Source organism: Molossus molossus, unplaced genomic scaffold, assembly GCF_014108415.1.
Source record: "Molossus molossus isolate mMolMol1 unplaced genomic scaffold, mMolMol1.p scaffold_m16_p_4, whole genome shotgun sequence".
NCBI lineage: Eukaryota > Metazoa > Chordata > Mammalia > Chiroptera > Molossidae > Molossus > Molossus molossus.
Genome location: NW_023425377.1, coordinates 114,123,014 through 114,139,704, shown reverse-complemented (window position 1 = coordinate 114,139,704; position 16,691 = coordinate 114,123,014). Strand labels below are relative to the sequence as shown.

Sequence of the window (16,691 nt, the reverse complement as noted above, 5' to 3'; positions counted from 1 at the left end):
AGCCAAACTGGCCAGGGCCATTTGTTGACTTTTGGTTATGGAAAATGAGGACTTAAAAAGCTTTGTCATTGCCGTGTTTGCCTACTTTTCCTCATTACCTCATTATAGTTATATCACAATATTTTGGTAAATCAGTATTTAAGATTTATATTTTTATAATTATGTATGTGTTGTTAACCGTTAAGCTAAATATTATGCTAAGACCACAATTCCTTTCTTATATAAGCTTTTATTTCTCCTGGAGTTAATACCTGTCTCATTTATTCAGTTATCCTGTTTTGTATACCTGTTGCTTTTTTCCCCGAAATGTGCCTGTATTTCTGTCATGTGCATATAAATAATATTTTCCATATTGTGAAGTACAACAGTTTCATTTTTGCCCTTGCTGGAAACTCATTCCATGGTGACTTTTGGCTTCCTGTTTTATTTTGGAGTGGTGGTTCTCTGGTTCTTTTTTCTGCATTAGATTGCTTATTCACTAAATTCTACCATGTCTTATTAAGTTTGTTTTAATCCTTTTTAATAGCTTTCTAAGGAAGTATACATAAAAATAAAATTTTAGCTTCCTGAGAAGCTTTTATTTAAGAAAAAAAATTTTTTTTCTTTATTGATGTTAGAGAGATAAAGAGAGAGATAGAGAGACATCGATGAGAGTGAACATCGATTGGACGCCTCCTGCATGCCCTCATTTGGGGATTGGGCCCACAACTTGGGCATATGCCCTGATCGGGAACCGAACCAGCAACCTCTTGGTGCATGGGTCGACGCTCAACCACTGAGCCACACCGGCTGGGCTCCTGAGAAGCGTTTAAAATGGCACTTTACTCTCATATACTTGATTGATAATTTGGCTGGGTATAGAATTCTTGGTTGAAACTTAATTTCACATTGAATTTTGAAGGCTGTGTATAGTTGCTTTCTGGCTTTCATCAATATTCTATTATTGCTTTGGAGTAAAAGTTCAGTGCTATTATGATTACAGATTCTTATGTGGCTTTAAAATTTTTTTCTTTGAAGTTCTTAAGGATTTTTTTGGGGGGGGGCCTTTGAAATTTCATTGTGTGTCATGGTGTGGGGTTTTTTTTTTATTTATTTAATTTTTTGCATGCAGTTGTTTGTCCATTTTTGCAGCTTGAGAGACTTCTTTCCTTCAATTAAAAAGAAAGTGTTGCCCTGGCCAGTTTGTCTCAGTGGTTAGAGTGTTGGCCCACGGACCAATGAGTCACAGGTTCGATTTGGTCAAGGGCACATACCTCAGTTGCAATTCTTCCCGAGCCCTGGTTGGGGTCGTGTGGGAGGCAACCACTGTATGTGTCCCTCTTGCGTCGATATTTCTCTCTCTCTCTTCCTCTCTCTCCCTCCCACTCTATTGGAATAAAAATGGAAAAATATCCTCGGGTGAGGATTAAAAAATAAATGAAGAAGAAAGTGTTGTTTTAAAATATAATTTTTATACTTTTACCTTTTTCAGTTTTCACTTTATATAACAATTACCAGACCTCTTGGCTTGAGCTAATGATTTTCTTATTTTTCCTATTCTGTATTCTGTCCCTTTGTTTTACTTTTACGTTCTATATTTGAACCTTTTGTAATGTTTTTTACTGGTATTTTAGTGGGATTTAGGAGAATATGGAAATAACATTTGATTGATCTGTTGTATTTAATAGAATAAGAAATTTAGCATTGAATTAAACTTTTTGCATTTCTTGCTAAACTCAAATTTTTATTTATTTTTTTTGCTTTGACAGAGATGTTATGAACATAAACAGTATAGAAATGGGTTGAAATTCTGTAAACAAATCCTCTCTAATCCCAAATTTGCAGAGCATGGAGGTAAGTGTAAATACCATATTCTTACAAGTAGATAAGGCTTTGTTTACTTGTCTGGCTTCAATTATTTGGGTTCTCTCACTCCCAGCTGCATTAACTGTTTTTCAGAGAGAATGGATCTTCTTATCCTTGACTCCTGTATTTTGAAATTAGTGTCAAATTCAAAACAATACACACATTCTACTTGAGTTCTGATTTATTCTCATTTTGAAAATAGACATGCTTAGTGGTTAGAACGTCAGCCCAAGTACTGAAGGGTTGTGGGATCAATTCCTGGTCAAGGGAATGTACCCCAGTTGCAGGTTCAATCCCCAGCCCCTGTTGCGTCATGCGGGAAGCAACCAATTGATGTGTGTCTCTTACATCGATGTTCTCTCTGTCTCTCTCTCTCCCTCTTTCTCTCCCATTCTATCTGAAAAAATCAGTGGAAAACCATCCTCAGGTGAGGATAAAAAAAAGGAAAACAAGCATGTTAGGAAAGGCTTATTTAAGCTTAAGTAAATTTATTTAAGATGTTATAAGAAAAAGTTGCTTTAGATTTTGGTTGAGATGGAGAATTTTATTCTTTATAACTTATTCAGAAAGTGCCTCTTTGGTCCTTTGCTTATGAAACAGCGTCTCTTTTTTAAGAATGAACCCCCCCCCCAAATATGTTTTTATTGGTTTGAGAGAGAGGGAGAGAATGAGAAACATAGATTGGCTGCCCCCACCTTCCCCCCACTGTGGATTTGGCCCACAACCTGGACATGTGCCCTGACAGTGAATCAAAGGTGACCACATGGGCCAGGGCCTAGCATCTTTTTATTTAGCATTGTATTTTAATTAATTTTTCAAGTCATATTTTATGCATGATATGTATAGTGTAACGTTCTGAAAGTTCTTTTGCCTTTTAGTTTTTGCCTATGTGAGGGTAGAATATGGGATGGTGAGATGTTTGTAGAGGAAGAGGGGAGAGTGTTTAGTTAAATTTGTGACGAGGCTAAGGAAAAATAAGCTTTCACAGGTCAGATTTGTACAGTTAGGAAACATGGCTCTTTGGTAATTAATTTGATAATGCTCTCTTAGTATTGAAGAGGGAGAGAGTAATAGTTTTCTATTAGCTTTCTTTGCTTTTGCATACTTTCGCATAATAACATTGTTTTGTTACATTGTTAATAAATATTTTTGCTGGCCAGCTGGATATTAAGTTTTTTATATTCATTTTCAAAGTATGCATATTAGTCATGTAACTTTTAGTAATGTAACTGATAGAGTTTAAGTATAGCCGAGTATAAAATTTCATTGTTCTAAAATGCATTTTAGATTTTCCTCATTTTAACATATCTAAAATCAGATTGCATATGAAGTATCATAATTTAATTGAAAATGTTTTTAAACAGTACATAAAATGATGGTTTGTCTTAAAGTTAATGGCTCCGGGTTCCATTAATTAAGGAACTTTCAGATGTTTGGTAAAACTTGTAAGAATAGATTTTATTTATTTGACAACAAAGGACTACTTTCTATAGTACTTTGCTAATTTGGCTATTTGCCAAATATGTTTGTTAGCTTTTTATACATGATTTATAACAATTTTTTTTAAATTCCTCACCTGAGGATATTTTTCTACTTATCAGATGTGGGGGAGAGACATCGATGTGATAGAACCACATTGACTGGGTGCCTCCCTCACAACCCAGCCAGAGCCAGGACAAACTGCAACTGAGGTACCTGTACTTGATCAGAATAGAACCTGCGACTCATTGGTCCGTGGGCTGACACTCTAACCACTGAGCCAAACCAGCCAGGTCACATGATTTCTCCTCTTTTTTGCTTCCATTTTGTTATCTGTACTTTTCTATAAATGTTGATTCCCCCCCACCCCTACCCCCAGGACAATACCTTTGAACCTTATCTTTTATTCCTAAGCAAATTTTCTATAAATTTTAAATTATAGTCCTGAAAGTTAAGCAAGTAAATTATAATGAATATTTTGTTCCTTTGTATGTCATAAAATATTATAAAATTAGAAATCTTTTTTTCTTTCTCAAAACTTTAATATTTCCCTCAACTCTCTCTCTTTTTTTTCCAGTTATCATCAAATAGAGTGGGAGGGAGAGAGGAAGAGGAAGAGAGAGAGAAACATCAATGTGAGAGAGACACATCAAGTGGTCACCACCCACACGACCCCAACCAGGGCAGGGACAAACTGCACCCGAGGTACATGCCCTTAGCGGGAACTGAACCGGGACTCTGGTCCGCCAGGCGATGTTCCAACTGCTGAGCCAAACCGGCCAGGGCTCCCTCAACTCTTTTAATCTGTTGATTGTGAGTGACAGCAATATGATAGCTTCTTTTACTTTTTTTTGTTCTCTTTATTGATTTTAGAGAGGAAGGGAGAGAGAGAGACAGAAATATTGATGAGAGAGAACATCGATTGACCACGCCCCCCACTGGGGACTTGGTCCACAACCTGGGCATGTGCCCAACCTGTAATCGAATTGGCAACCTCTTGGTGCATGGGTCAATCTCAACCACTGAGCCACACCAGCTGGGCACTTCTTTTACTTTTATATTTAATAGTATCCTAAAGAATCATTGTAAAATAATGAAATTTATGCATATCATAAATGTATATGTATATAATTTATGTGTATGTTTTAATCATTGAACAGTGATTTTAATCTTTATGTAATTTGTGTTTAAAGAAGTAAAGTTTGTTTTGTGATAAAGGAGTAATTATATAAGGTCATTCTATAGAATTCCCCCGAAGACCAGTAATACAGCTATTGTATCTTGTTAGCATTGAATTACCAGGTTTTAATGCACTTTTATGCCTTTCATCTAAAAAATATCTAGGGAGACCTAGAGTGCAGAAATGTGGTTTAACTTGGTTTGTTGATTTTTAAAATATTTTAATTCTGTGCAAACCTGGAAGATTTCCCAATAATCTTCGGTTCTTAGGATAATGTAACATTTGTTTTTGAGGTTATAGTTGCCTTTATTATTTTTAATTTTTAATTTCTTTTTTTTTCCTACCTTTTTTTATTTTTAAAAAAAAAATAGAAACTCTGGCTATGAAAGGATTAACATTGAACTGTTTGGGTAAAAAGGAAGAAGCTTATGAATTGGTTCGTAGAGGTTTGAGAAATGACTTGAAGAGTCATGTGTGTATCCTTTTTGAGATATATGTAAGGACTGTGTTGGGGTATCTTGAGCTGAAGCAGTAGTTTGGGAGTCAGTAGTTTTAAATTCCTCTTACTGTGTAACTCCAGAGGAGGTGATTCTTTCTTAAATTGAATAATAGCAACTGCCTTCATTCAGGGAACACTTTTATTTATCTACCATGTTCTAATATATCTATTTACAGATTATGGAATTGCCTTTTAAAAATAGCTGTGGAAGCTCTTCCCATGCTTCAAAAAAGGAGGCACCCTGCATACTTCGTCATGATTAAAGAAGGGTGTACGCTAAGGAATATTAGAGGCAATATAGTGCACTGATTAAGAGCACAGGTTTAGGAGTATGCTTCACTTAGGTTTGAATCCCAGCTCAGCTTCTTTCTGTGATCTTGGGGCTTAGTTTCCTCATGTATAAAATGAAGGTAATCAGAACCACCTCATTGTGGTGGTGTAAAGATTTAATGAAGCTCAACAAAGTCTCTGATAATGCTAATTACTATACTAGATAGATTTTATTTTATTAAGGGAATTATGATGGTAGGAGCAAGTACAAATGTCTGAGGGAAGATAGTGGAAAAAATTGTGGGTTGCTACTTATTAAATAGTTTTTTAAAAAATATTTTTTTGCCTATTTTGTGGGCTAGCACATTTTCAAGTGTTTACCAGGTTTTTTTTATTTTTTATTTATTTTTTATCCTCACCCGAGGACATTTTTCCATTTTTTGTTCAGATAGAGCGGGAGGGAGAGAGAGGAAGGAGAGAGAGAGAGAGAGAAACATCGATGTGAAAGGGACACATCGAGTGGCTGCCACCCGCACGACCAACCAGGGCCGGGGACAAACTGCAACTGAGGTACATGCCCTTAGCGGGAACCGAACCCCAGTCTCTCTGTACCGCAGGCCGACGCTCTAACCGCTGAGCCAAACCGGCCAGGGCTACCAGGTTTTTTGACATAGCACAGACTAAGAAACTGTAGGGATTTTGCTCTTGAGGAACTTAGTCTAGTGAAGGAGGAAGATATTTATTAGAAGCATATATAGAACATTTCTGAGCATTATATGAAATGTTAGTATGTCTTCAAAAATTATTACTATTCTAGTAAAGCAAAAATGACTGAGTTGGGAGTAACCAGAAACTAAAAAGGTAAGCAAAGTATTAATAAGATTGTTGTAGAAATCTTTTTATCATTTTTAATGATTGCATAGTGTTTTTATGTTATTTGCCATGATTTATATAATTGGGTTCCTCTGGATGGACATAAGACTCCTTGAGGGTAGATTTTTTTTTTTTTTTTTTTTTTTAATCCTCACCTGAGGAAATTTTTCCATCTTTTGTTCAGGTAGAGTGGGAGGGAGAGATAGGAACAGAGAGAGAGAGAGAGAAACATCGACGTGAAAGGAACACATCAAGTGGCTGCCATCCGCACGACCAACCAGGGCCGGGGACAAACTGCAACCGAGGTACGTGCCCTTAGTGGAAACCGAACCCGGGTCTCTCAGGACCGCAGGCTGATGCTCTAACCGCTGAGCCAAACCGGCCAGGGCGAGGGTAGATTTTTAGGAGGTAAAGATTAGAGGCACTTAAAAGGTATTACTGTGCTCAGGTGATTGAAATGGGGAGTAGTGAGGGCTAGATCATAAAGGATAGTGTGTCTCAGGCTTTCTAAAACCATATTCCAGCCAGCTGAGATTTTGTTAAGCTTTACTTTGTCATTAGTATTATAAAAACAGATTTTTCAAGTAAAATTTTATAATATTAAATATGTATTTTTAGTTATACATGCCATCTTAGACATTTAATATTTTACTACTCTGTTGATGATCCCTGGTGTAAACATTAGATTGAAAAATGTGAACCTGATCTGAAAGAGAAACTTCTATAAATTTTTGGAAAGGACAGTGGATTTATTTTTTCTTTTGATTATATATGTTTTAGAAAGGTTACTTTGGCAGGAGAAAATCAATGCAGACAGAACTGAAGGTGGGAGGATGGATGACTGTTGTAGAAATGAGTACCTACCTATATTAGGGGAGTGGAATTAGGTATTGCCCCCTTACATCATTTTTTTTTTAAATAACCTGTAATTTTACTTATTTGTGTCTTTTATTAGATACTAAGTTCTTTGCATGCATAAGACTGCACATTTGGGTCATCTACCATCCTAATTATTAATTTTAATATTTGTTAAATGAATAAATATGTTTATTTTATATGTGGTTGATTTTTAGGAACTTTGTACTGTACTAAGGGTTCTCCCCTAAGGATCTAACTAGCTTAAAGAAAAAATATATATGATTTAAAGTAATTATATGTCATGGATAACCATTCCTTTTTTCTTTAGAAATTATCTAATATTTATTGAGTATTTATTTGATTCTAGCCAGTGAGCACTTTATATGTTATTCCATTTAGTCACCAAACTACTATGCTTTGCTTTATAGACTTTATATTTACACTTTATAATTGAGGAAACATAACCAGACTAAATAACTTATCCAAGATCATAGAAGTAGCAAGGCAGGCTAGACCTGTTTTCTCTGGCTTGAAAAGCTGTAATCTTTTCCTTTATATTAAACCACGTTCTATCTTTATATTATCTCCTTTTTTTTAAGCTTGTAATTTTATAAAAAGCTATAGGTCATTGCGTTTCCTAGGAAATATTCCTGGAATATTATTTCTTGACTTAATTAAATCCTTTAGGTTGTATCCTTAACTAAATTTTTTAGGTTGGCATGTTTATGGCCTTCTCCAGAGGTCAGACAAGAAATATGATGAAGCCATTAAGTGTTACAGAAATGCGCTAAAGTGGGATAAAGACAATCTTCAAATCTTAAGGGACCTTTCTTTGCTACAGATTCAAATGCGAGATCTTGAGGGTTACAGGGTAAGTAAAACAGATAAATATTTTTTGTTCTAGGGGAAAATATTGTTAATAGTACTTTCTAATAAAAAAATCTTTCATTTTTAAAAAGAATTTAATTAAATCTTACACCCTCCCCCCCAGTAGCAATGGTGTTTATGACTAGACTAATCAGATTTTAAAAATAAATTATTTTACTGTGAGGCAGAGTTAGATTGCTGTATAGGATTTAGTTAATCAATTCAGTGAAAATTAGCATTAATATTCCTCAAATAAGCAATGCCTTTGTCTGCTGTTAACATGTAAATATAGCCTTTAGTAGTTACATTTTTCTTGGAAGCTTTTTTTTTAGTTTCTTATTTTTACCTTCATTGAAACTAACATTCTGTCTTTGTAGCTATATTTTAATTCTTAAACAGTCTATTAAATCAGATTATTTCATTCCTCTCTTTTTCTTCCATGTAGTACCTGCTGAGTTGTTTTCTATAGATCTGAATTCAGTAGGTGGGCATTGTATTTTTTTTATTATTATTATTATTTTTTTATCCTCACCCGAGGACATTTTTCCATTTTTTGCACAGATAGAGTGGGAGGGAGAGAGAGGAAGAGAGAGAGAGAGAAACATCGACGTGAAAGAGACACATCGAGTGGCTGCCACCCGCACGACCAACCAGGGCCGGGGACAAACTGCAACCAAGGTACATGCCCTTAGCGGGAACCGAACCCGGGTCTCTCCGGACCGCAGGCCGATGCTCTAACCGCTGAGCCAAACCAACCAGGGCTGGGCATTGTATTTTTTAAAATGTTTTTCCTTTGTACTATCTTTTCCATTTTGTCTTTTCTTAGACTTAGTAGATCATGAAATAATAAATAAAGAATACCTGGTCATAACTTTTTAAACAAATTGTAAGATTACCTTGGAGGCTTGTGATTTTTAAAAAATCCTTACCTGAAGGATATATTTTAATTGATTTTAGGGAGAGGGAAGAGAGAGAAACATCCATGTGAAAAACATCAATTGGTTGCCTCCTGTAAACAACCCAACCAGGGACCAGACTCATAACCTGGGTATTCACCTAGACCAGGAATCGAACCCACGACCTTTTGATGCACAGGACGACTCTGTAACCAACTGAGACACACTGGCCAGGGCTTCATTGAGCTTCTTAAACATTTCTTTGCTTCTATAAAGCTACACAATATGGATGTTTGAAATTGTTTTCTGTTATTATTCCTAACAGTGTGTTGCAAATTGCTCAGCATTGTGGGGGAATTAATATCACTTTAAAGAGCATTTGCTTTCACTGTAAACCTAAGAAAAAGGTGTTTTTCCCCCTTTAAAGGAAACAAGATATCAGTTACTTCAGCTTCGACCTGCCCAGAGAGCATCATGGATTGGTTACGCTATTGCTTACCACTTATTAGAAGATTATGAAATGGCAGCAAAGATTTTAGAAGAATTTAGGAAAACACAACAGGTAACAATCAGAAGCCAGACTTAGTAAACTAGGTCCAATTCTAAATATAATTAAAAGAAAGAAGTGTACATAAACTTGCTAATTTTTTATTTTGAGATAGTTTCAAACTTAAAGAAAAGTTGCAAGAATAGTATGCAAAGAACTTCATAGAGAAGTTCACACACATTACTAATTGTTAATATTCGTCACATTTACTTTATAATCTCTTTGTATTTATTTATCTGTTCAAATTTTCTTCCAAAAACATTTTAGAGTAATTGCAGACCAATGCTCTTGTATTCCTAAATGTTTCTGTGTGGTTTTTCCTAAGAATAACTCTGTACTTGTGTACTATATAAATTATATAAAAATTAGGAAATTTTACATTGATGGACTATATGTCTAATCCATAACTCATATTCAAAATTTATTAATTGTCTATATCCTTTCTTAGGATCCCCCCCCCCCCCCCCATTTCAGGATCCAATTTAGAATCATACCTTGCATTTCTTTATCATTTTTCTTTGGTCTCTTAATCTTTGGAAGTTTCGAAGACTTTCTTTGTATTTCATGACATTGATATTTTTGAAGAGTACAGGGCAGTGCTCTTGTAGAATGTCCATCAATTTGGACTTGTTTGGTGGTTCCTCATAATTAAATATAGTTACGTATTTTAGGCAGGAAACCGAAGAGTAATGCTCAGCCCTTCTCAGCTTGTCACATTAAGGGGCAAATGATGTCAGTTTATTCCATTTGCTCACTTGGTTAAGGTAGTGTTTATTAGGTTTCTTCATTCTAAACTTATTTTTTTCTTTGTTATTCTTTCTCATTTTGTTTGATAAGCAATTTGAGACTTTATGAGTATCCTGCTCTTAATCAAATTTTACTATTTTAGCATTCATCGATTATGATTCTTGCTTGAATCATCTATTTCAATGATAGTTGTAAAGTGATTCTCTCTTATTTCTTCTAGATTTGTTATTTAACATTCTGCTGTTAAATAAGAGCTTTCCATTTTTTCCTATTTATTATATGTAAGGGCTTATGGATTCATGCAAGAACTTACGGATTCTTAGTCAGTGGATTATAAGTGAATATTGTTATTATTAACTGCTCCTGGACAGATATTTAGAAAAATTTTTTAAATGAGTTTTATTAATCAGATAGTATCCTTAGACTTCTTGAGTGTATAAATAATTTTCTAATGTGAAAACAAAATTCTTACTGTTATTAATTGTTTTATATCCATATATAGACATCCCCTGATAAAGTGGATTATGAATATAGTGAACTCCTTTTATATCAGAATCAAGTTCTTCGGGAAGCAGGTCTCTATAGAGAAGCCCTGGAACACCTTTGTACCTATGAAAAGCAGATTTGTGATAAACTTGCTGTAGAAGAAACCAAAGGTATTTTGTTTTTTCTTTTAAAGACTGTCATTTAGCCAGGCCCATGTGGTTCAGTGGATTGAACATCGTCCCATGGACTGAGAGGTCCCAGTTCAATTCCGGGTCAGGGCACATGCCTGGGTTTCAGGCTCAATTCCCAGTGGGGATATGCAGGAGGCAACCAATTGATTTTCTAGCTCTCTCTTCCTTCCTCTCTCAAAAAATCAATAAAAACATATTTCTTAAAATGTCGTTTATTCTAGTATTATGACAAAGAACAAGTCTAAAAAACTAGTTGCTGTTGATAATTGCATATAATTCAACTTTTTTAAAAAAAATCCTCACCGCCCTGGCCAGTTTTGCTCAGTGGTTAGAGCGTCGGCCTGCGGTCCGGAGAGACCTGGGTTCGGTTCCCGCTAAGGGAACGTACTTCGGTTGCAGTTTGTCTCTGGCCCTGGTTGGTCGTGCGGGTGGCAGCCACTCGATGTGTCCCTTCATGTCGATGTTTCTCTCTCTCCCTTCCTCTCTCTCCCTCCCACTCTATCTGTACAAAAAATGGAAAAATATCCTTGGGTGAGGATTAAAAAAAAAATCCTCACCTGAGGATATTTTTCCTTTTTTTTTCTTTCAGATAGAGTTGTAAGGAGGGAGGGAGAGGGACGGTTTGGGGGAGACACATCGATTGGTTGCCTCCTGCAAGATTCTAACCCGGTCTGGGCTTCGAACTGTAACAGAGGTATGTGCCCTGGACTGGGAATTGAATCTAACCTATTGGTCCATGGGTCGATGCTTTAACTGCTGAGCCAAACTGACCACGGCTAATTCAACTTTTTGAGGTTAGAAAACCTGTTTTTTACTTATGTACTTTGAATAATTTGTAATCTGGGAAAATATACATTTAAACAATAAATATTATTGATATAGGTAAAAAAAAATTGCTAACAATAAAAATATTTGAATAAAGTGGCTCAAAAAATATTTTTTCTGTAAATAAAATATTTTTATCTTAAAATATAGGGTTTGATCAGAACATAAGGGCATTTGGTTAATTTTATAAGACAAGGAATTTCTCAAAAACATCTCATTAGCAGAACAGGATATATACACCAGATTTCTTATATGGATCAACCAGTTTTTATTAAAGTATATTAGGGACATTTATAAAATCTTTGTAGTTTTTCTGGACATAGAAAGAACATGAATAGAAACCAGAGATCTAGGTTTAATATGTGTGGATTGCAGTAGGAGAGATAGATCTTTAAATAAAGATCTTTAATGCTGCCATTTATTAGAGGCCTGAGAAAAAGGATTCTTAACAGTTTTAAGAGTTGAGGAAATGATAATGGAAAATGAAAGAAGAATGACAAGTAATTGAAAATATAAGTACTTCCTAAGAATTACCATCTGAAATGTTGCTTTGCCCATGTTAGTCCAGGGAACTGAAGTTTGCTGTTTTCAGATTCCCTTGGCTCCCCTTGAAGTCGAACACAAGAAAACCATGGTATCTGTGTGCATACTGGATGTAGCCATTATTTGTCAGGTGGACTTTCAGCCGACAATATTGCTACTGGCAAGAAAAAAACAGAAATTTAAGGTTTCTGTACCTCAACTATGAACTGTAGATCCTGAACAGCTCTCTTTATTTGAATTGTAATCCCATAACGGTCTGTTAGTTATAAAAGGAGGAGATTTATGACTTAATTGAAAGATCACAAGATTGGAAAAAACTGGTTTGGGTTCCTTGATTGGCTGGTTGCTAACTAGCTATATGATCAGGGACAAGTCTTAGGCCTTAGTTACTTTAGGAAAGTACACAACAATTTTCAAAAATACTCTTTAAGTACATTGTCTCATTTGCTCCTCTTGATAACTTTATTACTGAGGAAGAATGAGAGATCAAGTTAGATGAGAACTGAGAATTGACCAGTGGATTTTAGCAATTTGGATGTCATGGTTGACCTTAACAAATGCGCTTTCTGAACATTTGGAAGAAAGGTGATAAAAGTCTGAGCCAATCAAGTAAATTTAAATAAGATTGAAAGTAGAGGAATTGCAGATAGCATGCCTAACTGACTCACACAAGTTTTGCTGAAATAGGGAAACAGTGATGGATAAAGTGGGTTGCAGGATCAGAAAAAGGTTTCTTCATAACACGTGTTTATATTTACTTGAGAATGATCCAATTGACACAGGATATTTGATATAGTAGAGGGGTTGTGATCTAGTGGATACGTTGAAGGATTAGCCTTAGATAACAACATGAATAGTTTATCTCCAGTAATAAGAGATGGTAGAGTATATGGGCAAGTGAGTGTGTAGATGTAGTGGGCATTTGGGACTTCTAATTGCTTCCATTTTCTCAGTAAAATATGAAACAGAGCCATCAGTTCATTCCATAAAATATGTATTGAATACCTGCAGTGATTCAGGTATTGGGGAAGGGAAATGTGAGTAGAATCATCAATCTTTGGGAATTCCAGTAATAAAGGCATTGTGGTCAGGATAATTTGGGAGAGGGTAAGTGGGCATGTAGTTAGGCAGAAAGTGTCATTAATTTTTATTCCACCAGTTTCTTTTACAAAGAATGTGGAAAAAGATTACGGAAAGGAAATGTGGATCGGTGTAGTGTAGGGGAGAAGAGTTGCAGGATATTTTGTATGTTTTTAGTGAAGTGGGCTTTTGGTTAATATAGAGCAGGCTGTCAACCTCGGCACTTATGAGATTTTGGGACTGAAATGTTGGGGATGGAAGTCTACTGTACATTACAGAATGTCTAACAGCATTGTTAGCTTCTACCCATCAGTACCAGTATTGCCCACCTCCACCCCTCCTTTACTGTGACAACTAAAAATTCTCAGATATTGCTGAATGTCTCCTGGGTGGCAAAAGTGCCCCTGGTTAGAACCACTGGTATAGACATTAAGAACATGGACTCTTTCGGCCAAATTGCTTGGGTTCAGGTTCTGACTCCAACAGTTAACTAGCTGAAAGACCCTCAGCAAGTTAACTTAAGTCCTCTCTGCTTTACAATGATGAAAATAGTAGTAACCTACCTCATAGAGTTTGGAAAACTGAGTTAATGCATGTGAAACATTTCAAAGTCACTAGTACACAGTAAGCACTCAATAAGTGCTTGTTTTTGTTATCTGCTGAAAGCAAAGGGTGTAAGGATGAAGTTATGGTTTGAAAATAACCTTTTTGGTCAATAGGAGCCCTTTAAGGAGAAAGATTCTGAGTAGTGTTCGAGGCTTATGTGAGCTTGGAGCTTATATATTTTTAGTGAAACCGGTGCGGTGCCTCTGTCCATTCATCTGATGACTTTGCTTTCCTGTATGAGAAGGTGTGGAGGAAAGAAACAATTGGGATGATCCAAGCATTAAAATTGCTAAATTAGGGAGTAGAGGTTTTAAGACTGATTTTGGTATTTGGGGCTGCTTATATCATTCAGGAATGAGATTGGTTGTGCAACCCAGAGGGGACATGCAATGAATCTACATGTTACTGAGACTGCCTGAAGAAAAAGAAGGAATGGTTTTTCTGTAAGGTTGAAGGACAGGACTAGTGAGACAAGAAGAAGGACGACAAGTAAATTAAGCTTAAAGCAAGATGCGTATTTGGTAGTTGGAAGCACTAGAAAATGAAAGTTTGGGATGTGGCCGTGACTGTGGGCTGCTACAGCAGCATAGTTTTACAGTTAAGGGATGATAAGTTTAGGGTATTGGATTGGATCATTAATTTATATGTTAAAATTGTCCATATGATGTCAGGAATAAATAAGTAGTAGGTGATGGTTTGTTAGTTGTGTTGTGTTAGATGAATTTGGGAAAGTAGCTTCAAGTTAGACAAATAAATATCTGAATAAATTGAGGATGTGACGAGAATGGCATTTCTAAATATGAACTTCATAAAGGGAGAGACCATATAATTACATGGCACATAGTCTTGTTGAAGGGAGTTGGGAACTCAGGAGGATACCAAATTCATCCACTGCCAACATTGAAGAGATTTTTAAATTTGAGGAAAAGTTAAAGTTATAACCAGGGAATACTTAGTTAATTTAATTTGTTTGTTTGTTTGTTTGTTTTACCAGGGGAACTTCTGTTGCAATTATGTCGTTTGGAAGATGCAGCTGATGTTTATAGAGGATTACAAGAGAGAAATCCTGAAAACTGGGCCTATTACAAAGGCCTGGAAAAGGCACTTAAGCCAGGTAGCATTGTTTAAAACTTACTTTCTAAGTTTTAATTGCTTATTTTTTTAACATGTGTTTTATTAACTCATTGTAAAACATAACTAGAAAAATAGTGGTTAAGAATTGAATCAGAATCTGAATGCAAACTTCTGATTAATATGGCAGATGGAACATTTTCTTAAACCTCTCCTACACAAATTCGTAGAAATAGTTGAGAAACAAATTAGAAACAACTTTTAAAAATTCACAAATGCATGGAAGCATCAAGAGCATGAAGGGGAAAGTTCTACTGACAGAAATGGAGATGTCTCCCTGAAGGAAAGAAGCAAACATAACTTCTGTGGTCACCCGTGGCCACAGCAGAGTGGCTTGCCAGGAGCACATGAATGTAGCTTCAAGAACAGTGCTTTCCTGGGAGGGAACAGGGACTAAATTTCCATCACTCAAATAAACTTGGGTTCAGAGATTCTTCTCCTCTCCCTGCCCCTACCCCCTTTCCCTCATCACCCTCTCCCGTGAATGGGACTCACTTGTGAGGACAAGCCCAGAAACATGTCATCTATAAATAGGCCTGCCTGTTCCTCAGACAGTATGATCTGATTTGAAGTTATATTTCCCTCAAGATGAGTACTGAGCCATCTCTGAGACATTGATATATGCAGGAGAAACTTCGTAACAGAATGTCATACTACCTTAGGAACACCAGCACTGGATTGATAGTCATCAGTGTTAGCAAAAGGGAGAGTAGAGAGGTAATGGAGGAATATAAGATAACAGGGAATTGTAGCCATGAAATATGAATAATGATGAGAAAGTACCAATTAGGAATCTGAGAAAAGAAAAACCTACTTAGTGACTTAAACATCTTAATAGATTGAATAAAAGAGAGGCCATAGCTGAGGGAAATTAGTGAAGTGGAAGACTGATGGACTGAGGAAAACTCTCAGCTGAGAGTACAAGAGAAAATGTAAAAGAAATAAAGAGAAATGGAAGATAGGGGACAGATCCAGAAGCTCCAAAATAAATCCGAGGAGAGGAGTTAGAAAAGGAGAGGCTAAAGAAAATAGTGAAGAAGCCGTACATAGAAATACAGTAATTGAGCCTTTCTCAGAACTCAAGTGCAACAGTCCTCAGATTTTGAAAGACTACCTAAAATAAAACAAGATAAAGAAAACTGTGTATTTTATGAGGATAGGAATTAAAATGTGAAAATATTAAAAGGAAGGAAATATTTTGAAATTATTGTTGATATATCTAAGTGGTTAGATTATAAATACTTTTCTTTCCATCTGCAGAGGTTCTGTTTAATATGATAATTTTTATATACTTTGAGAAATTTGAAGTTCACTAGAAAAATACAACAGTTACAATTACATTACTTACAAAAATTTTTTTTGTTTGCAGCTAATATGTTAGAACGACTAAAAATTTATGAGGAAGCCTGGACTAAATATCCCAGGGGACTGGTGCCAAGAAGATTGCCATTAAACTTTTTATCTGGTAAGTGAGAATAATTGAAAAGGAACGAAAAGGATAGTATGATTTACAGTTTCCTTGATTTTTAAATATTGAGTGTGCATATTGAGATTAAAGTCTACATTGCTAGAATTGTCCAGGTGAATGTAAGCCAACAGGATTTTTTTCTTCCAAGGTGAGAAGTTTAAGGAATGTTTGGATAAGTTCTTAAGGATGAACTTCAGCAAAGGTTGTCCACCAGTCTTCAATACTTTGAGGTCATTGTACAAAGATAAAGAAAAGGTAAAGCATCACACAATTTTTGTTACTATAATTTCTTTACTTAAT

The 16,691-nt window shown here is 35.7% G+C and overlaps 1 protein-coding gene across 3 annotated transcripts in view; it reads left to right on the top strand.

Moving 5' to 3' along the window:
• Window positions 1-1,749: 1,749 nt before the first annotated feature.
• NAA15 (N-alpha-acetyltransferase 15, NatA auxiliary subunit) overlaps window positions 1,750-16,691 on the top strand; it is a 45,180-nt gene continuing 30,238 nt past the window's right edge. For 2 of the 3 annotated variants that reach the window (XM_036239795.1, XM_036239796.1), the window contains exons 1-7: window positions 4,842-4,980; window positions 7,718-7,875; window positions 9,195-9,329; window positions 10,564-10,717; window positions 14,787-14,906; window positions 16,293-16,388; window positions 16,540-16,646. In XM_036239795.1, the coding sequence (XP_036095688.1) occupies window positions 4,887-4,980; window positions 7,718-7,875; window positions 9,195-9,329; window positions 10,564-10,717; window positions 14,787-14,906; window positions 16,293-16,388; window positions 16,540-16,646 (864 nt within the window). In that variant the 5' untranslated portion in view covers window positions 4,842-4,886. Of the gene's footprint in view, window positions 1,834-4,841; window positions 4,981-7,717; window positions 7,876-9,194; window positions 9,330-10,563; window positions 10,718-14,786; window positions 14,907-16,292; window positions 16,389-16,539; window positions 16,647-16,691 lie in introns of those variants that run through there. The other variant, XM_036239794.1, reaches the window with a different exon arrangement.